Below are 22,296 nucleotides of genomic sequence, written 5' to 3'. Positions count from 1 at the left end.
CACAAAGTGCAGCCAGCGGCCGGGCCAAGAAAAACAGTGTCATGTCATTTAAGCATCCACCTGCAGCTCTGCAAATAAAACCTAAGGAGCGCTAACGTATTCACGCTCACAGTTTATCCAGCCTGCTACTTGCTTTTCCATTTTTACCTCCACGTGGGTAAATAAGGGGTCCTCCATGGAGGCACGCACAACATGGATTTTCCCATGTTTTTGTTTGTGGAAGAAGTTTATATGTATCATTATGGGGCTCAGTTAGGATGTGTTATAAGGTTTTCAGCAAGAGGAAAATTACTGGATACATCGAAGAGTAGTTTAATTTCCCTGAAAGGGACCACCGTGTACAGTGAAGTGTCTTTCTCTATGCTGCATAGGTCAGTCATGCTGGGTTTGACTTAATGTGTGGCTCAGAAGTAGGTTTGGAAAGTCAGAAGGGCTAAAATCAGGAACACTCCATATTTATACAGTTTTTAGTCTAATTACATTAAAATATGTCAAAATATCAATCACATAGATGCATATTAAAGGTACGGGTCGGGAAATGTGTGGGGTTTTTGTACATTTTGACACTTTGAATATGACTGCTGGGTTTTACAGAGATAGCCCATTAACATAGAGATTGATGGGAGAGATGGGAAATAAAAAAAAGATTGTAAAAAAAAAAAAAAAAATATATATATATATATATATATATATATATATATATATATATATTTTAATGTGTAACTTGCACACATAACCAGGCACAAGTATCCGTTTTAGCTCATAATTTGAAGACCTTAGATACTCTTGAACTGACTGTGAATAAGATGCATTGAGCCAAACACCTGCAGTACTGTATATACACCGTGTTGCATTTGTCCCCCTCCACCCCTCTTCCTCCCCCCCTTTCTATTTTATACCAGCGGCGGTGAAAAGCTTGCCTTCTTTTCTTTCTCCCATTTTTTTTCTTTCTTCCCCTCCTCATTTGTCCTGCACATCAGCCTGGATTTTCTCCTATTGGGTCCCCCTCTTTTGCATAAGGGAACCAGGTTGTGTGTGTGTGTGTGTGTGTGTGAGTGTATTTTAGGGGAATGTGTGTGGTGGTGGTGGTGGTGGCAGAGTGGAGGGTCAGCAGTGTTGGTGCGTTGGAGGTTAATGAGTGGCTGAGAGGTACGAGAGAAAGAGTGAGTGACACGGAGAAAATAATGAGGGTGTGTAGAGAAATGAATGAGCGAGGGAGTGAGGAAAAGTCTGTGTGTGTGTGTGTGTGTGTGTGTGTGTGTGTGTGTGTGTGTGTGTCAGTCAGAGAGACAGAGAGAGAGAGAGAGAGAGAGAGAGAGAGAGAGAGAGAGAGGGGAAGACAGAGAGTGGGCCTCAGGGTCAGTGGGGTCAAGACCGACAAGCTCAGATGAAGGATAATCTGTGGAGGTCCCTTACAGCGGGGGGTGAGGCCCCAGAGGAGCACGCCCATTCAGGCTCTCTCTCTCTCTCTCTCTCTCTCACACACACACACACACACACACACACAAACCCTACCACACACTGCACACCCCTCTATCGCTCTCTTCCTCTTCTGTCTCTTCTCCTTCATCTTCCTTTCCCTCCCTTTTTTGTTGCTTTCTCTAAAACCCACCCCTCCTATTTCTCTTGCTTCTCCCCCCCCCCCGACACAGTTGCAGCTGGATTTCAAAGGGCACTTCGCCAGCAGAAAAAGCTGAATGTTTAGCAGGCAGATCCCTCAGTCAGGCAGGCTGGGATTGTGGAATTCCTGCCTCCCACTCTTTAGGAACCGTTTTTGCCCCTTCGGGGGCCCCTGCCATAACTGCCAGCGGCCTCCTCCTCCATCTCCATCTCCAGCCTTGAGCCAGGGCCCTGTTTGCAAATTGAGTCTGACAAAAAAAAAAATAGTAGAGTCTGGGGGAGAAGAAAGGGGGGCAACGTTTCAGAAGGTGTGGAACAACAACAGCTGCCTATGGTAGCCACGGCTCTTTCTGAAATGATCACACAAGACGTATGCACCCTGACGGGAACAGAAACACGACTGCGCAAATCAACCTGCGAAAAGAACGGAAACTTTCAAATCCTAAACACAAAAGTAGCAGATGACAGCATATTGTGGCTATATAAGTTTTATGACATTTTTAAGATCAGTATAGATTTTGTGCGCAGTACGTGGAGACATTCAGTAAGTACACCTGTCTTTTGAGTTATGACGGCCTGCACGAGTCGCCAGAAGTTGATTTTTTTTCATTTGCAGGGTACTTTCAATTTGTCTGAATATTCATCCAAAGACGATAAGCTGCAAAAACACAGATTAGGGGGATCTGCAACATTTAAAATGTTTGTTTTCTCCGGATGAAAAAGGTGGATAATATTGGAACCGGAGCAAACGTCACAGCGGGTTATATCTGAAGGCAGAATCAGATTACTCCGTGCTCTGCAGAGACAGCTCTCCTGCCGGCTAAGCAGGAACGAAAGGGAAGCATCTTGTATATTTCTCCACCGTTCAGTAGAAATCAATGCTATTTGACCAGGAGTGAGAACAGGGCGTAGCTGACTGAGATTTCAACGCTGCATTTTCCCAGAATGCGTGGACGCAGACGCACGTTTTCTACAAAAACAAAAAAAGCTACTCCATGTCCACTTTTTTGGGGGGAGCTTTTAAACACTTTTCACAGTCTTCATCGGTGGGGTGGGGTTTGATCAGCGTGAGCAAACTGAGAACATCTCCAATGAGGTTAAAATGAGAGTGTGTGAATCTTGAATTGATTTTTTTTTTTTGGTTTCTCGTACACCATAGCGAGAATGATCCTGTAATACATCTATGGCGTCCAATAATGTTTTTAAATAACCGTATTTGAGGGTGTTTATGTGCCTGTATGTATGCAGGATGTAGGTATACACATGTGCAGGCATCCTGCTACAAATAAATCAATCAAACAGAACAAGGCTTTTTTTTTTTCTTTCAGGAGTGCCACTATTATGTAATATCCCACCATACATTTCTCCCCCCCCCCCCCCACACACACACACAACTTGTCCCCCACCTGATGCTTCCTCTCCCTGTTTTTTGAGCCCTGGCTTGGCCCACATAAGCACATGAGTTTCGGCACAAAGCAGGTAGCATATTTGGATGATAGAAAGCTCGCAATAACTCTTTTCATGTGCAAGACAGATGTTGTGCCTGACCGTGTTGTACCAGTGAAGAGAGCCAGAGCATGAGTGAGATGGATGGATCAAGAGAGGAGGTGGGGTGGAGGGATGGGGGGAGGAGGGGAGTAAAAGGAAGAAACAGAAGGATAGAAACAGGACTGGAAGAGGGGAGAGGGGAGAGGGGTTACTCAGACCTCACCTCCTTCACTTTGGAGAGAGTGTGTGTGTGTGAGAGGGAGAGGGAGAAAGAAAGCGAGGGTGGCAAGGGAGAGATCAAACACACTTATGTTACTGTAGCAGGAGCAAACAGCCCCCCCCCCTCCCCAGCTCAGCCACCTCCACCGTCATTCATCCACTGCCAGCAGACAGCAGAGCCTCCTATTAACAGGACATGGACAGTGGCGGGAAGTTACTACATACATTTAGTCGAGCACCTAAATATAATATTTTATAGTTTTATTTTATAGTTTTGTTTTTTTTTACATTTGCTTCACCTCGTTTCAGAGGCAAATATACATTTTGCTTCACTACATTTATTTCGCAGCTGCTTACTTTGGAACGTTCGAGTTTTACACATAAAACCGACGATGAACTATGATGCATTTTTATAGATTTAACTACCAAACAGTACATAAAGTGTTGTAACGTAGCTCGAACTTGACCAGCTTCAACAGCAAAATGCTGCTTACACAGAAATTCACTCACAGGGGACAGTTCCTGCTTGATGGCTACAATATTATATGTACAATTTTTATTTTTTTTTATTACTATAATTTGTATGGAGAAAACTACCTGAAATTCTTCAATATAAAGTACCTTGAAAATGTCAGTTAAGTAAAAGTACATATGTAAGCGTTGTCAAAAAGATGGTGTACTAGGTATCAAAAGTAAAAGTACTCATTATTGAGAGAAAATGCGATATTATTTCAGTATTCTTATAATTACTGATACATGAATGCTTATGTGTCATGTCACAGTTGTAGCTGTCCTAATTCTGATTGTTTTACAGTCGATGCAGTGGGCAGTTCAACCTCCATAAGTACATTGTATTTCACCAGCTCCATCACATGTTTTGCACGTCAACTCTGCAAAGTAACTAGTGAGTAAAACTGTCAAATAAATGGAGTGGAGTGGAGTAATAAGTCCAACATCTCCCTCTGAGATGAGGTAAAGCGGAATGAAAGCACAAGCACACCTTTATATTGCACAGTAGGCTGTACTTGACTGAATGCATGTTACATTCCATCACTGCATGTTGCTGTTTGTGGCATTTTGAATGCAGGACTGAATATTTGTACTCATCTTTTCTTTTCTTTTTTTTTTTAAATCAAAGTAAAGGGTATACTTTGAATTCTTCTTCTTCCACCGCTGGAGATGGATGAGTGGGTGAGGTCAGGACAAGAATAATAAATACATAAATACAATTTACAGCCCCTTTCCTGTCGCCCCTAGATCCATCAGAGGGATGCATAGCGCAGGACTGGGCAGGCGTGGGGGGTGAGGGGAGGGGGGTGAGGAGAGAGGAGAGGATTTCCCTTATAAAACACAAAGTGTGAGGCGAGGGAAGGACGCTCCCCTCTCCACCACCTCCACCACACTTCCCCTACCGGTGATGTCAGGGCGGGCAGGGGCTCCCTGATAGAAAAAAAACAGAAAAAAAAAACCTTTTGGACTCGACAGAATGAGAGAGAGAGAGAGAGAGAGAGAGAGAGAGAGAGAGTGTGTGTGTGTGAGAGAGAGAGAGAGAGAGATGGAGGAGTGAATGGAGGAGGATATTACTACTACTGCATGGACCGGTGCAGAGGAGCAGCAAGTCACTCTCTGAAGCGCACACAGACGCACAACAAACCCAAGAGGAGCTGACGCGCAGACACCGAACCCTGATTTAATGGACTAATATTTTTGTGCTCTCTCAGAAATTTAGAGGAAAAGCTTCTGCCCAACAAGTAGGATAGCTATTTCAGGGCTGGCACTTTGCACTGCACTTCAATTTGCCTCTGGAGTCACTTTTTTTTTTTTTAATTACTCTGATTCACCTTGCAGCAATATTTTCGAGCAGGACGCACTAAATGATGCCGCAATGGTCAGGTAAAAAGAGTTCTTCATGCAAATAAAGTCTGACTTTAAAAAAAAAAAAAAAAGAAATAACACAAAGAGAATTGCGTCCACGTTTTTATCCGTAATAAAATTATTCTGGTCATTTCAAATTTGAAATCAGTAGAGTGACGTTTAGGATTTGTTTCTTTGCCTCGGGTGTAGCTGGGTGTTTTATTCTGCCCATGAAGAGAAACAAAGTGACAGGTAGGTTGCGCGCAGTGTAGGCTCCATGGATGGAAAGGAGGCACGGCGTCTCCTCTAAAGGTCCGCGCAAAGTGCAGGAGTGTGGAGCCACTGCAGCTGCGCCAGGGGAGGAGGATTTAGCGGATTGTTTTCTGTCATTCCTCACTAGTATTAAACGCCAACTTTACTCAAAATCGATACCAAACATAGACTAAGAACCTCGTGAAATCCACGAGAGAAACTTTGAATGTGACACCCTCGTAAATAGTTTGATTCCTCTGAGATTCACTGACAGATTCTATATGATCACTCCCCGAATTCATTTACCAAAAATGTTATTTTGAAATTCCAAGAAGAGCAAATACATGTCTCTTTATTGCTGGGTAAACAGATCTTATAACTAAAGTCTGGTGTGAGAACTTTTGCTGCTGACCCAGAAACCAGACGCAGACTTCTTAGACTTTTTTTTTTTTTTTCCTTTTTTATCTTCACCAAAGCCCCACATATTCCCTTCCCTAACCTGAGAACATGTTGTTGATCAGACTACTGGCTATCTTCCTGGTCCTCATTACTAACACGTGGCTGCTCAACCCGGTTCGCTCCGATGCACTGAGCCGGTACAAACGCGCCATGGCCCGGCGGGCGGACCGTGAGCTCTCCAGACTAGCAGGTGAACCCTGCACCGTCTCCGGCGTCTGGAGGTCCCGGCGGCAACCCCGCTCCCTCTCCCCGTCCCAACACCGCCCTCCAGCGGCCCGTCCGAGGACGCACACGAGCCGGAGAGAGCTGTACGCTTTTCGGAGCGCTCCTGCGGTTTGTGCAGGGGGGTGCAGGTTCGACACCGGGGTGCGCCGGGTCGCTCCGGCGGGGCAGGATCAGGGAGGCTGGGGCGACGCGGAGGATGCGGCGGTGGGAGCCGGGGACGGACACGTTACGTTGGCCGGACGGCTTTATGAGAAACGCTCCACAAATGACGGGAAAGACTCAAATTATGTGCGTGTGGACGCCACTCAACAGCCCGGGGTGTCTCTGCTCAAAGACGCCGGGCAAACCGTCTCCTCCTCGGGCCGGGCGCAGTCTCCACGCGGACTGCGCTCCAGGTTCACCCGCAGTCTCGACGGGACGTTTCCTTACGAGGAAGATGGAAACTCCAGCTGGGAGAAAGTTTTCCCCGACAGTTCAACAGATTCCAGGGGGCTCCAGGTCCTCTTCAGGCTGCAGCAGGAAGATGGAGACCAGCAGTCGTCGGCCGGGACCCTGGAGGATGTTACCGAGGACTACTCCGGGGAGGTGGAGGAGGCCGATCTGCCGGCGAGCATGCCCGCAGGCAGCTCCTCTCCCTGGGGGAGCCCCGTGCCCAGGGTGCCCCCTTCCTGGATGACCACCATGTACTTCAGCGGGAGGCGGGAGCAGCTGAGGGTGAAGCCGGCCGCGTTGGAGCTGCCCAGGGCCAAGTTCAGCCTGGAGCTGTGGGTGAAGCCCGAGGGGGGGCAGAGCAACCCTGCAGTCATAGCAGGTGGGTGAAAACTGATCATGTAGAGGTGATGATGTACACAGAGTGACAGTGACAGTTGTAGGGAAATACACTCATTCATTAGTTTTCTCTCCAATCGCACTGGCCCAGTTTGTGGAGGTGAAGTGACAGTTCACTGATGTCAGCTTCCAGACCTTGCCCTCCGTCCGGTCGCTCTGAATGCACATTGATCTGTTTTATTGACGTCACCCTCCTGTTGTCTGACCTGTCTGGGTGTCCGGCATCAGTCAGCCTCTTTACTCTCTCTCCGCTCCACTTGCTCGCTCTCTTCCACTCTGTGGAGATGTCACTCTGACACACTCAGGTTTATGGCGCTTGCACGTTGTTGCAAACAGCTTGTGACAGCTAAACTATATCTCGTAACCTCAGTCGCGTTTTGCCCTTTTAACGGCAGCCTCCTGCGCTGTGTGAAATTCTCCAGTTAAATTGTTTCTCAGAAAAAAGAAAAAAAAAAAAGCTTCTGGTCTCCAGAGGTGTGTTTTGGGGTGGTGCTGCAGGTGATGGCGGGAGTCACCGTGATGACATCACTATAATGACAATTAGTGCTGACGCAATTAGATGATTAATCGCTCAGTCGATTGACGGACAATGAATCGCTGGAGTTTGATAACCGGTAATCAGGAGGGATGACCAAACATTCTCTGGCTCTCCACATTTTGCTCAGTTTTTCTGTGATTGCCATTCGTGACAGCCTGTTCTGAGTGAAAGGAAGATGATCCCCCTGTTGTGGTGCTCTGAGGGAGGCTTGTTTGACAGCATGTGTCAGCATAAGAAATAAAATGCTAAACTGAGGCTTTTTTGGGGTATTGAGATTATTATTTTTTTTTTTTATTCCCCCCCCCCCCCCCCCCCCACTTCAGAAGTCATGTAAGTATAATTTGTCCAGGTCCATTTCCATTTAGCAGCGAGCCGTGAGCGACAGCTATAGCGCCCTTTAAACTTTTCTCAGCTTTAAATGTAATCCTACTATACATCACCTGCAAATGACCCAATTAAAGACAAACCCATAATAAACGCAGCAGCCCCCACAAAAAGCTCAGGCCTGCACCCCCACCCTACCTCACCTTACTTTATCCTATCCCAGTTTAACCCCCTGACCTTTGCATTTTTTTTAGGGTCTGGTTCCACCCCCTGCTGTCAACACTAATAATTATGATGACTATAATAGGATGATAATACTGGCAAAGATGATGTGATAACGATGACAATGTTAAAGGATAATCGTACTGCAGTGATGATGAATGGGATTATTATGATGGGGGTGAGCCTATACTGTGGTGATGATGATGATGATGATGATGATGATGATGGTCGACCACAACAAACAAACAGTGGTGATTCCAGTGGTGATTATTAATGATGAATACCTTTATTTCATTGTGTTCCTAAGGAAACTGTTCTGTGCCTCACGGAGCCGTCAAACATGATCAGAACCAGGTGATAAATAATAATAAACCGGCGATCCCGCTTGAAAAGCCGCGAGTTCCGGTCAGACTCAGACTCGAAATAAGCGCGTGGTGATTCCCAGGGTGTGTTCCATCGAGCCCCCCCCCCCTCGCGCTCAGCTCCAGCCTGCTCATTGACTCCGAGCAGCGACTGCGGACGCGCCGATCTCGCGAAACCTTCATTCAGCCGCTCGCATTTTTTATTTTTTTATTTTTTTTCCATCGATGCCGCCGTCAAGACTGTCACGTCTGCAAAGCCGCACGTTTGACAGAACAACACATACATCAAACAAATTGAAGAGGATAAAAGGCTCCATGGTGCAGCGCCACAGCTGTCCAGATAGGGAGGGAGACCGCAAACTGTTACGTCCACTCACATTTGCTCTGATCAAAGATCCGACTCCATTACTCAACTTTTTTTTCCCCCCTCATTGCTTCCTTATGTGAGGGCGGCATTTTGTGGCATGGGACTTTCTCTTTGTAGTGTCCTGAAGGAATCTGACAAATACAGTGAAAAACAAACGCCCATTGTTTCTGCTAGACATGACTTTGACATCGGTTTGACTTCTAATGGTCAGTGATGATTTTATAATGGTCAGTGACGCTCTTGTAAATCTACTTGTTTTGTACTGTCTTATCCTTTATTGTTATTTTCCTGAATGTGTCCAGACCGTCTGTAGATACTAATGTGTCACCTGATAGTATTGTATTGGCCAACATGTTGGAGTCCAGTTCTGTACCAGTTATAAAATGACAAGTCGAAAACATTTAAGAGAGTGCCCCCATGGTGATGGGCCCACACATGCACAAGGAGCAAATGACTTGGGTCTTGCCGAAAACGTTTCTTTATAAACTTTAGACAACCTCATGGTTTTCTTCTCTGAGAATTCACATGTATTTCAAATATAGTTACGTTGACTTTGGGTTTGATAAAAATCTATCTTACACTTTTTGTGCCTCTTTATATCATTACATAGAATGTGAAGTCACATTTTGTTTCAGCGTGCATCCAGATTTAGTGAGAATAAATATAGATAACTGCCTAATCGCCTGCTCTTTTATATTTAGCATTTTTAAAGCTGCAACAATCAATATTTTCCACTGACAATGGATCAACAGTTAGGGTCAACTAGGCGTATTGTGAAAGGGATCCCTCACAGCAGAGGATTTCACCTGACTCTCCACTTCCTCTCGGCTATTCAAAAGGTTTTAGTGCCTTTTGGCTCGTTGTTTCGGCTTTCTGGCCCACGGCTTTGCAGCTTTTCTTCGCTCCCACTGCTCTCGTCAAGCTTGTTTCCAGCATACTTTTCCACAAAGAAGCTGCAGTACAGTACGCTACCTGCTCAGCACGAAACAGCAGACAGGCGACGTTAGCCACGAGCAGGTGAGCGTAGTGGAGCATTTGGCAGCACACAGTGCGCAGTGCAGAGCCAGATATTTCCCTCAGGGGTTGATGGAGCCCAAATCAGAGTTTAAAGGAAAGCAAATATTGTACTTACATTGTGGATGCGAGTGTTGCTCCATGTACCTTACACTGCAAAGGGATTTAGCAGATTTTGGAAATGACCTTGTGATACAGGTTTGTTAAAGTTGACTTTTTGTGGTCATGCTGAGGAGTTATTGATGATTAAGTGCTGTATGATTAGGTATTCGTACTGTAGATTTATACTAATGTACAGTATTTGTGTACACAAATGTATTTGGTAGTACAGTAGGCGGCACACAGTTCAGTCTAATTCACTTGGCAACGCTGTAGTCTCCTAACTGCTGCTTTCTCTAACTGAATTAAATACTTAACCATGAAACTGGATCACCTCCTTTGGGATATTTTGCAACAGTCGCCCACTTTACACACTCGCGCACATACATGCAAGTAAGCATATGCAGACACATATACAACGCTGAGGAGGGTGAAGGGGTTCCCTGACCCATCGCTGTCCCAGTGTTTGACATCTGGGGAGCAGATGTGCATCTGTGTGTGTCTGTTGCAACAGCAGATGGAAACATCAGGGCCTTGCCTTGGCTGAGTGAAATACCTCCGTCCGTCTTCCTCTCTCTGTTCTCTCCCGCTGTCTCTGGCTCTGTCTATTCTCTCTGTCTCTCTGTGTGTCTCAGCCTCTCTGTATCTCTCTCCCTCCCAGTTTTCCTTTGTCTGCAGGACTACAATCACTTGGATAGGTGGCTTGTTTATGTGTGTATTTATTCATTTTCCTAAAGGCACTAACCATTTGTAAATATGCCATTCTTCCACTCGGCAAGACAATATTTGCATGTTTTTTTCCACTAGTATTGTGTCAAAATAATAGATCGTATTTTCCCCCGTTTACCCTTTTCCATAGGTGTATTTGACAACTGTTCTCACTCACTGAGCGAGAAGGGCTGGTCAGTGGGCATCCGCACTGTGGAACCAGCCGGCACCAGAGACGCACGGTTCTTCTTCACACTTCGCACAGACCGAGCTGTGAAATCCACCACTGTCTACAGTCACCAGCGGTACCGAGCCAATGCCTGGACTCACCTGATGGCCACTTACAACGGCCACAACATGACCCTGTATGTTGATGGAGCTAAGGTGTGTGGTTTATGTGCGTGGTTGAACGTTCGTTACCAGTTTGGTTGAGTTCATCTCTTCACTTTCAACTTGTTGATCAGTGAATACAGTCAACGTATTCTGACAACTCAAGGTCCACACAGTACTGTTTTTTTGCGAGCTTTCACCCACATGATCTTCATCCATTTCCATGGTCAAGAACTTTTCACGATGGCTTTCATGCCAGCTGTCAGCTGACAGCTTCAAGAGCAGGTCTATTGCAGGTCAACACATCCATCTTCATGAAGACTGTGTGATGCAGCGGAAAGCTTAGGAAAAAATTAGTTAGTGGACCTTGAGTTGGGATTGTTTCGTCAAACTATTGCAAAGATCATGAATGGCCTTTAATGTTTAAATGATGCTACTCCCTTTTTCATCATCAAATTGTATTCAAAGGTCACAGAACAGAGTGTGCGACTATACTAGTTTCTCATTGGTCCATTCGGCTCATCAGGAATGTCTGGACAGATCTGGTCCTTGAAAATTCTGACATGCAAGCAAGTTTCATTTTTTGTCTATTCACAAAGGATAGGCCACCCGATTAATGTGTAGGCTATTGCAGTGTCAGCCAATCAGAGCAATCGTGGAATAGAGCGAATATCTAATTTGCCTGAACTGTGTTATCTGTGTTATCTTTGGATTAATCAAACAATCATTTATTTTTTATTATGTTCATAAAATAATGAAAAGGAATTAGTTTCTGCCTCTTCTCACTATTTGGTCCTCTGCTTTTCCTCCCAGGTGGGAGAGAGCAGTCTGCAGTCGGGGAACCTCCACAGTCCCTTCATGAAGACGTGCAGAACCCTCTTCCTCGGCAGTAACCAATCAGACCAGGGACACAGCTTCAGGGGCCATATAGGAGGTGTGGTCTTGTGGGGCTGCGCCCGCTCTCATGAAGACCTGCTCAAGCGTCCACTTCAAATTGACAAAAGCAAGCCACTCTTGGCGATGTGGGCTGACTTCACTAATGTAATCAACTACATTTCATTTCTACACTTTTAGTTGTTCAGTCTTTGAGAGAAATTAACCATTTTAGTAGTCGTCATGCTAGGCAAATTGTAACTCTACATTACTTGTATGTTGTTACTTATTAAAATCTGATTATAAATAGTTCATTGAAATGCTGTTGGTTTTTGTTTCTAACTTTGAGGTGGAACAATTATGGACTCCATATAAAGCTGGCCTCCATCCAACCATCATCACCACTCCGGTCCCAGAACAAGAACTTGTCTCCTCGTTCCTGCCACCACCCTGCGGCCTGACACCCTGCGACAACACTGACATCATCTTAGGTTACAACAACAACTGGCAACTCCGCGCCCCCAAGCAAATTCGCTACCGGATCATCAACCTCTCCCATGACAACGGTGAAAATCCCACCGTGTCGGAGACCCAGATCCAGCTCCAGCATCAGGCGCTAACCGAGGCCTTTCGTCCTTACAACATCACCCTGGATCTGAGCGTACACACCGTCAGGAACTCCAGCTTACGACAGAGGTTCATCCTCAGCAACTGTCGGATTGGGAAGATTGGGAATCGCCAATGTGACCCTGAGTGCGACCATCCAAGGACGGGCCACGATGGGGGGGACTGCCTCAGACTGGGGCCATGCTACAACTGGAGGAGGCAGGATGGCGTTTGTAACATGGAGTGCAACAGTATACACTATGACTACGACGATGGAGACTGCTGTGACCCAGAGGTCACCGACGTCCTCAGGACCTGCTTTGATCCTGAGTCCCCTGACAGGTGAGGTTACTGGAAAAGTCGTGTTTTTCTCACCGCTCTGCTGTTCTTAACAGGAATACATCAGATAATGTGTAGTTTTTTTCCTGAGTGCTGGTAAGTTACTGTGAATGGAACTTGAATTAACATTGAGTTTGTACTTATCGGAGGGCAAGGAAAATGAAGACTAAAGACCTTGTTCTCTTTGCCCTTGAGGTGAAAAAAGGACAAAACTTCTATTTGAGAATTTATGGTAATCAGATTTGAATATCATGATATTTAAAGAATTGCTGTATCAAAGATAGAATTAAAATAGCAACGATCACCTATGGATAACAAAGACAGGAGTTGACAAAAAATGTTTGATTAATGAGAGCATTTTATTATATTCCGTTTTCAGGAGGAGGTTGTTGCTGATCACACGCATGTTGCTGAATATATGGTACTACAATATGTATATCAATTTATATTATGACAAGAGGAAAATGTAGAAGGCTACATTGTTGGAGAGACACAGTAGAGAAAGCAACAGGGGGATAAATACTTCAGCCAGGGAGGACAACATGTCCTTCCAGAGGCAAGCAGTCTCTGGGCATAAATGGCCAATAATATGACTATTTCCCCCCATGAGGAGAATATCTGCCTCAGCTTTTAGAGAGATTGCTTTTAGAGAGAGCTCTGTGAAGCGGAGATGGTGGGTTAAGAGGCCAAAGTACACACTTATTTTTACTAAACAACTCGAGCGGCAGCCTGCTGCCTTCCATTTGGTCTGACAGACAGGCTCATGCAGAGTTCCAAATAGCTTGCATGAAGTCTCGCCATGAAGTCGTCGGCCCAGGTTCTTAAAGACCCGATCCTTAATCCAAATTGTAACCACAAGCTTTACACTGGGCCGCTGGGAAACAGAACATGGGAACTGGAGCTGTTTTTTAAAATGATAGATTTAGCGCTTGATGTCTGGAGCTGACAGAATGTGACAGCTTAACACAGGGATCTATTAATGTTTTTAAACCAGTAGAATATCTCCTTTTTCCATTTATACTTTGGTCAAATAGACCTCTCTTTACCAATTTACAGGATTTGTTGTTACAACTTCTAGTGCCCAACCTTGTAGCTAAAGTACTCAGCTGGTGTAATGTACTCTATCTTTGTCATTTAACGTTTGCTGCATACAACATTCACGCAACTCATCATGGACAACATATGTGTGGCTTCTTAGGGAATAAAAGTGTGGAATAATGTAAAACATTAAGTCACAAGAATCTCTATCTGCATATGAATGCAGAATCTGTTGGCAAGGGACAAGATCTTGGTATCGAAAGCATTCGGAGTAAAATTGACCAATCACGTTTGAGCAGACTCTGGTTGCATCCACATTGGAACACTTTGCATATCATCTGATGACAATTTCGCTTTTTATTAGCTTTTTTTTTTTTTTAATAAATTCTTTCATCTATATTCATAGGCAGATATCTCCAGGAGAAGTCTTGGTCAGGATGTCTGCTGGCTAGCCCTGAAATACTGGCCCTTGCTCCCAGGGGATAAATCTTTGTCACATGATAGTTTATTGGTTCCCAGATTGAGGTCGCAAATACAATGCATGATTCAGAATTACAAATTACAACTTTGGCATTTAATTTGGAAGACTGAGTCCTGATTTTTCCAGGTTTGTTTGGGTAACACAAAATTACTTAACATTTCCAGCAGTAAGCTCTTTTTTTTTTGGAGGAAAGGAAGTTCTACGACAGGCGCCAGTCACCTCCTATTCCCAGGATCCTTTATTTTCAGGTTTTCCCAGGTTGTTCAAACTTTTTGGAGCTGAGAAGTTTTTGACCAGAAGGGTAATACTTGAACTGGCCATCAAATCCAGCTATGGAAAGCAACGCAGCAACCTAGAGTTTACTGCCACCTCACTCTCCTCACCCAAGAGGAAAGGTACCCTTTAGCAAGGCACTTAACCTCCTGCTGTGTCCGTGGCCAACCGAAGAAGACAAGTTGACACGGACAGCTCCCCACAGCCACCAGCAGGAGGCTGCGGTTGTGCAGTGCAGCTCCCAGGTGTGCTGCTGTGTTAATGTGAAACAGGCTGTTGCTGGAAAAGAACACGGTGCTTGGTTGACTCTCCCTGAACGACAGAGGTTCAGTCAGGTAAATTAAAAAAAAAAGTTGGCTTGGCTTCGGTCTCATTGCTTGACCATATGCAGGAAGCTCTTCAGGTGTGTCATAAGTAAATGTTAATTTATGTTGTCCTGTCATGAGCTTGGTTGGGTAGACAGGAAAAAAATTTGGTTTGGTAGTTGTTATGGTCAGATGTTCCCCCTTCTCAGTCTGAGCTCTCCACCCTGCAGAGAGGGGATGGACGCTAATGAAAAAAGCTGGACAGCAGACAGCACTCTGCTCTGTTGTTTTGCACAAACAAGGTTTTGATCCTCCATTATAGAAAAATGGTCTGTGATTTATTCTAGGTTTGATGTGATGGTTATTGCACGGACTATTCCAAAGAACAAATTAAGATATATCCACCACATTTACCTTTGGGTAATAATTGGAATCTGTTGTAGTTTGATAAATGACAGGAAATTGGAGAGATCAGCGTAATGTGTTGATGCTGATGTGCGCACACTTTTATAAATCATGACTCTGGGTTTTATCTGGTTTTGTGCAGATTTTTTTTTTTTTCTTTTATGCATGAAAGACTTTCATAAATAAGGCCTCTGCTGTTCAGATTTTGTCACAGTGTGTGTGCACTTGTACTCAGTGATGTAACTCCTGCAGTGAATCTTGCCAGAGTTCCTGTCTATAAGCTTCTGATCCTTAGCTTAAAACAACATGAGCAGCCAATACACAGGAGACTGGACTGGAGTGTCGTAAAAAGTGCGCCCGGTGGGCTAACAGTCATGTGGGTCTTCTTGAAAAGGTCCCGATCCCAGCTTTTTGATAATGCTTGTGTGTGCCTTGACATGCCTGCATGCATGTGTGCATGCGTCTCCCTGCGTCTTTCTCAGGCAGGAAGAGAATTAATGTGAAGATGACATTTTGCTGGCATTTGTGGAGTGCTGAACCATTTTTATGTTTGGGATCTGGGTTTTTGATATCTTCCCTCCCTCTTCTCTCTGAGCTCTTGGCCAGGTATTCAGATTGTGGGACCCTCTCTATATGTGTGCAGCTGCTGCTGGCCAGTACAGGGCCAGAGGTTTTTTGGAGCCAGCTGCTGTCACGACACAAATTTGTTGTGGAGAGCCAGCTCTAGAGCTATGGCCAGGTACACTGAAGATTCTGGCATTACAATAAAGAAAGGGGAGCGGGAAAGAGAAAGATGGACAGAGAGAGAGAGGCGAGGGAGTGATGGTGGTGGGGGACGTCATGTCCATTTATTTGGGACACATGTCCAGTATTTGCTAACATTTTTGGGTTAGTAAATCCTGGACAGTTCACTTGTGTGCAAAGAGCTCCAGTCAATTCCCCTGACAGAACAATCCCGTTCCAACCTTGTTTGATGCTTTACGTGTGTGTTAATCTCAAGTTTTATTCTGGTCAACTTTTATTGAGGTCATGTTTTATACTCACTAATAAAAACATAGCGGCAAGGTTTCTCAGAACAGTGAATCCAGCTCTACATCTGCTCGGATAAGGGTGGCAAATTTGCAATCAAAATTCTTGGTAATTATTATCGTGATTTCAGACAGAGATCATCCGTCAGGCTCTTCAGATCTATACTTAGCACAGCTTCAGCTTGCTGAGGAAGCCAAAGCTTGACAGGCCTGCCATGTCCAATCATGGGTGCAAAGCTACGATTGGACAATTGCTGTTCAGAGAGTTTGTGTTGCGCTGGCACAGGCCTCTCAAAATTTAAAAACGTTGTTGCATGCAAACGTGACTACACAGGGCTCCTTGTGGGTCCTGCACAGAAGCACTCATGCAATAAAAAAGTCTTTTGATATATTACCAGTGAGTGCTGGTATCTTCTCCCAGCACTGCATTCATCAAGACCTGCGAAGCAACTGTTTGGATTGTAGATGCTTCATCTTTACTTTATTTCAGTACGTAACACTGAGCAAAGGCAGCATGTTCAGATGTTTGACTGCTGTTGCTGTCATACGTTCAGTCTTCTGATTCTCGAGGGTTCAAGATAACTTGCCAGCGGCAGTATTTAAAACAGACACATCTATGGTTTCACACGATGACAGTGCTGGTTGCTGACTGTGCTGCTGATTCACACGCTGTTCAGTTTGCCCCGCAAATGGTAACTGTGAAGGCACGACCAGGGTTTTCACTTCAATCATGTAGAGCCATTTCTTTTTTGGCCAGGTTGGCCTTACACTTCCATTGAGGCATCCTCTAGGTCTTAGAAGTTGAAGAGCCAACTCTTTAGTGGTCAACTTTGTGTCACTTGTAATTGCGCAGCCTTGGGTGATGGATACTGCGTGCTCCTTCGGCTGAACTCAGCTTCAGTAATGTAGTGAGAGTGGCTTTCCCCAAAGCATCTTAAATCTTAAACCTCATTTACTCAGGCAAAGCGCCTGAGAAAACACATTCTTATTTACAGTACAACATATGCACTCAGGGAGGGATTGCATTGGGGGGAGGATTACACACTCTTGGCTACTGAGCTACACCTTTGGACCAATTTGGAAGTGAAGTACCTCACTTTATGATACAATGACAGTTGTGCATGGGAGGATGGGGATTACTGCTTTCTCATTTCATACATCCAGTGTGTTTTCTCTGCTGAACACTGAGACCTTACAGTCACAAGTTCACCTGTCTATCCTTCAGGCTGTTGGAACAATGTAAGCAGCACTGAGCCAAAGCTGAAGAGACGTTTTAATGAGCAATTATATAAATTATACTTTATATTTCAAACCTTTTAAGATCGAAGCCTGGTTAAATGATATTAATAAATGTAGCCCTACAGCCTAATGATCAAAAGCATGAAGCTCGATGTCTTTTAAAGAACACAACATAAAACAAATTATTGAAATACACTTGAAGTGACTGAGGTAAAGATTAAAGCATGGCTTAGTAATTTTAACAAAGTTAGCTGCACAGCTGAACTTGATCAATCACATAAAACCTTTACTCCCTGCATGAGAAATACAACATGAAGCAATTCCCCATTATGCCATAATCATCAAAAACACTTAAATCCAAAGCTTTGCCTGAGTGAGATGAAGGAAACAAGACTTCACAAACAAAATTGCGTATGATTCAGAGATGTAACACAATGTATTTTTGTAAATATGAACTGGTTTGTCCCAAAGCTGGATTAATGCCCCAATAGAAGACTTGGCAGCGGTGATATTGTTTTACCCTGTACATAAAGCAGATGCAAACAGTCCCAAACACTCCCATACAATCAACATTTTTTGTTTTCATCAAGCGGTTGGCTAAGAGCCTTAACTGTCTGGCATGTGCCAGCTGGGCAGTCAGTGAGACCCCAGCGCAAGACCCAGTAAGGCCCAACGGGGGAAAGGTGCAAAAGCTTTCCAGCAATGAGAGCAAAGGAGAAGAATGACACGTGACATCACCGCGGTCGAGGAAAAACAAAAAGTCGGCCTCACACATCAAAGTGCTTCCAGGGTAATTACACAGTCAGAGAGAGAAAGCTGCAGGGGGACAGTGGTTTAAAGTACCCCGACCAAATCAAACAGTTATGATTTGGAAGCCACATATGACCAGAGACAGAGGCAGACTGTCGTGTGTCGCTTTTTTATTTTAAGGCCTGTAGTAAGCACAGATTGATCTGCTCTGCATGCTCTCACTTTCCAATTAGCTCACCCCCTTAATATGCTCAGGAACTGATATTGATGATATTAGTGTTTTTAGTACTTTAAACGTTTTCTCCATTTCTGCAGGGCCTATATGAGCGTGAAAGAGCTGAAGGAGGAGCTCCACCTGAGCGGCAGCGACACGCTCAACGTTTTCTTCGCCAGCAACTCGGTGCGCGAAGAGCTGGCAGGAGCTGCGACCTGGCCGTGGGCAAAGGAGGCTCTTACCCACCAAGGTGGGTTCAATTACATCAAATATGTAAACGTCATCTTCACGCGTCTTCATTTCTGCTTTCATGTTGAGATGGTATCTTTTCATTCCATGTCTATTCTTCCCTCCACTTTTGTTTATCCCGTCTGCCCTCACCCTCCATCCTTTTGTTGTCTTCTTTGGCGATCTCCAAACGAGATGAGGAGAGCAATTGGAGCTGGCAGAAATGTTCCCGGCACATTGCCTCTTTCCTCTTCCAATCATTAGGCCCCTCTCCACTGGAAAAGGCTAATCAACCCAACAGCAACCAAACAAACAAACGGCAGTGTGGGCTCTGTACCACTGTTGCCACCCATACCCACTTGCCAGCTGTTCTTTATTTATTTATGTGCTTTTTTCTTTTTCTATTTGTGCTGGTTCAAAGCAGCGAGTGGACTCAATGGGGTAGATGTATTTCCAGTGGAAGCATTTGTCTTTAAAAGACAATGTCTCACTTGAAGAATTCACATGTCCCTGTAATAAACTTAACCGTGTGAAATCCTGCTACTTTATGGACTATAGTGCCGCATTCTAGTTAAATCAATTGGTTAGTTTGTGTTATTGTGTGACCAACAGCGTTTGTGTATTAGCACAGACAAACTAACCGATCGAGGATCGACTGTTGTACATGGAGCCCGGTGGCTCTGAAGACAGCACTGTAATAGTTGTTTCTGGTTAAATAAAGAGGGTCTTACAGGCCCGTCTCTGTTGGGATCCTTTCCACACACACTGTTGTCAGAATAACAATCTGAGCCTCAGTGGCAAAAGCAAGCGCTATTAGTGAATGCACTTTTTGGGCACAGTTGCCCCGAAGGATTATGTGTCTGCAGGTTGTTTTTGCAGATGCTGGCTGAGGCGATCTACTGGATTCCAAAACTATTAGTACCCACTACTCATTTTGATATGAAATACCAAAGTTACCCTTTAAAAGTGGGCAAAAAAAGAGGCAAGACAGACAGACAGGAAAGACAGACTTCTCCTTTTCGTCTTCACCCTCAAGAAGACATCCAGTGTTCATCACCACATCGTCAGCAATAATAGATTAGCAACAATACTGTATATTTTGATCACCCAAACTGAGAAGAAGAAATTAAGTTCACAATTTCATTTCCCTTTACAATGTCATGATGGAAAGTCCCAAACTGACATGAATCCAACCAAGAAGTCCAGCTTCCATATCTTGACTCAATAGGGCATCTTCAAGAAGTGGTAGGATGCTATGCTCATGCCATCAACCTGTGATCTTGATCCTGTGAACATCAGAAGGAACTCCTTGATTGAATCGTGTCGGCGTACACAAACAGCCTCATAACATTCTCAGCAACCCAGATTAAATTACGTCCCGCTGAGCTCCAGTAACTTCTGCTATTTAGAAATTGAATCGACTAAGTTGATAATTGAGTAACAAAACATTAACCAGCCTTTTAGGCAAAACACAGATGAAGTTTTATGTCGACAATACGCAGATCAAATTAGCTGGAGAACATTTATTTCAGCTGTCCTCCAGAGACATTTATGTCTAAAGCCATTAGCATGAAATGAAGCCACAACATAATTAAAGAACAAACTTGCAGCAGCATTTAGCAAAGATTGATGCACATCTAACAGACTTTTCACTTATTTCTGTTTTTAAAATTCAAATTCAAAGAGCTTTTGAATGAAAAAGGGGACAAAGAGCTCTTTGAAGACCATATTTGATTAAAGCTGAATATGCTGATGTGACTGCTCACAGCACAAATCAAGCTCAAATGGGGAACTTTGCATTGATGCTCTCAGTTATAACATTAGAGTAGATGTTATATTTTCAAATTAAACTGCTGAATTTCCTTCTCTACTGAACGTTTCCCACATGAAATTTGTTTCAGTCGCTCAGCATCTGTCCCTGTTTAAAAGCAAGTTAGTGGATGACAAGTCATCTCCGGAGGCCCTGTTGTTTAGTGTCTTCGTATTTAATGTCTTCATTGTTCAATGTCTTCACCACTGAACACACTGTTTCTAATTAGAAAACCAAAAACTGGCATGTCTGTCTTCGATTCTGTGATTATCAACATGCTGCATAAAACCTGTATCTCCACTTAACGGCCATTTTTGCAAGAATTCACCACAGCCCTAAACCGTAGCTGATTTACACACACACACACACACACACACACACACACACGTCTAGAACTCTTTTAATCCATATCTGAAACTCAAAAACTGACGTCAATGTCCAGGCTATTATCATGTCCTGTTAAGAAACCATCTTAAATTATTTATATTTTGACATATCTTGCTAAGTAAAAAAACAAGACTGAAAACAGGCCTGAGAACATAACCTCCTCGATTGAAACGAGGGGCAGAGGAGACAAACAAAGATGTGAGCGGATAGGAAATATTGCAGAGGAGCTTTCAGCATATTAGCGCACAGTCAGACAGTCAGTACCTTCGAGCTGGGCCATTATCGTCATTATTAGAATTAGTAATTGAATGTGTTTATGGAAACATAAAGATGGTGTTTTTTCAGTGTTTACTTTCGTTCTGTCTGCTCATTAAAAAATGCATGTAGAAAGCCACTTTTCCATGATCAGACAGGAGGCCTGATTGCCCCCCCCCTCCCACTTCTCTCATGATGATCTGTGGTCTGAATCCAGCCTGCCCACCTACACAAAACTCATGCACAGTTAACCGAATTAGTTTTTTATAGCAACATTTATATATAATATGTCATGTTTTTAATGTTGTTTTTCAGTGATTTTTTAAAATTCTTTTTCCTTAATCATCCACAGTGACCATGGTAGTTTTCTTTTAGTGCATTTTCAGTGACGTGACCTGGTTCCAAGGCCACGAAACTCCGTCTGCATAAGTAAGACGGTGGCGATAGGTGTCGGGTGTCGGAAAAGATGGTCCGCATCCACCCGTAGCCACCTTACCGTATCCTGTTTCCTGTCTTTGGTCTAAAGTACTAAAGTTTTATTTCATTCCTAATTGGTTTTAGATGTCATAGTCTTTTTATTATGGTAGTCTGCTTCTCTTTTGGAAAGCCAGCTCGCTGTGGTGGCAGAGAGTAAAACGAGTTGAATAGACACAAAGCTGGTAGTTTAGAATCTGGACTACAACAAAACCACAGTTTTTTTTGTGGTCAGTTGTTTTGCTGGATGCTTCTGAAATCTTATCAGAAAACAACCCTGGGGGTAAAAGACCGTGATTTAAGATTCAAAACACAAGCTCACACGGGGGATTTCCTGTTATTTAGCGTCTTGCCAAAGGGCACAAAACTGGTTTACCTGTCTTCCAAATCATTTCATCCGGTCAAAGTGGTGGACTGAGGTGTTATTGTCCTGAAAGATTTTAGATTTTTATTTTGTGAAGACTCATTATCGTCTTATCAAAAGACAAAAATATCTGGCTAGTAATAATACCACGACCCGTACTTGTTTGTCCTCAGGTGGGATGGTGCTGAACCCGTCCTACTTTGGTACCAGGGGCCACCACAACACCATGATCCATGAAATGGGCCACATCCTGGGACTGTACCATGTCTTCAAGGGGGTGAGCGAGCGGGACTCCTGTGATGACCCATGTCAGGTAGG

General features: G+C 44.2%; 1 protein-coding gene across 1 annotated transcript in view; it reads left to right on the top strand.

The window, feature by feature from the left end:
* Nucleotides 1–5,940: 5,940 nt before the first annotated feature.
* pappa2 (pappalysin 2) overlaps nucleotides 5,941–22,296 on the top strand; it is a 61,545-nt gene continuing 45,189 nt past the window's right edge. Inside the window, exons 1-6 of the mRNA XM_070845593.1 lie at nucleotides 5,941–6,928; nucleotides 10,731–10,963; nucleotides 11,723–11,950; nucleotides 12,132–12,730; nucleotides 18,562–18,710; nucleotides 22,152–22,291. Of these exons, the coding sequence (XP_070701694.1) occupies nucleotides 5,941–6,928; nucleotides 10,731–10,963; nucleotides 11,723–11,950; nucleotides 12,132–12,730; nucleotides 18,562–18,710; nucleotides 22,152–22,291 (2,337 nt within the window). The remainder of the gene's footprint in view (nucleotides 6,929–10,730; nucleotides 10,964–11,722; nucleotides 11,951–12,131; nucleotides 12,731–18,561; nucleotides 18,711–22,151; nucleotides 22,292–22,296) is intronic.

This window comes from Pempheris klunzingeri, chromosome 15 (genome assembly GCF_042242105.1).
Source record: "Pempheris klunzingeri isolate RE-2024b chromosome 15, fPemKlu1.hap1, whole genome shotgun sequence".
NCBI lineage: Eukaryota > Metazoa > Chordata > Actinopteri > Acropomatiformes > Pempheridae > Pempheris > Pempheris klunzingeri.
This window is presented reverse-complemented; position numbering and strand designations above follow the sequence as displayed.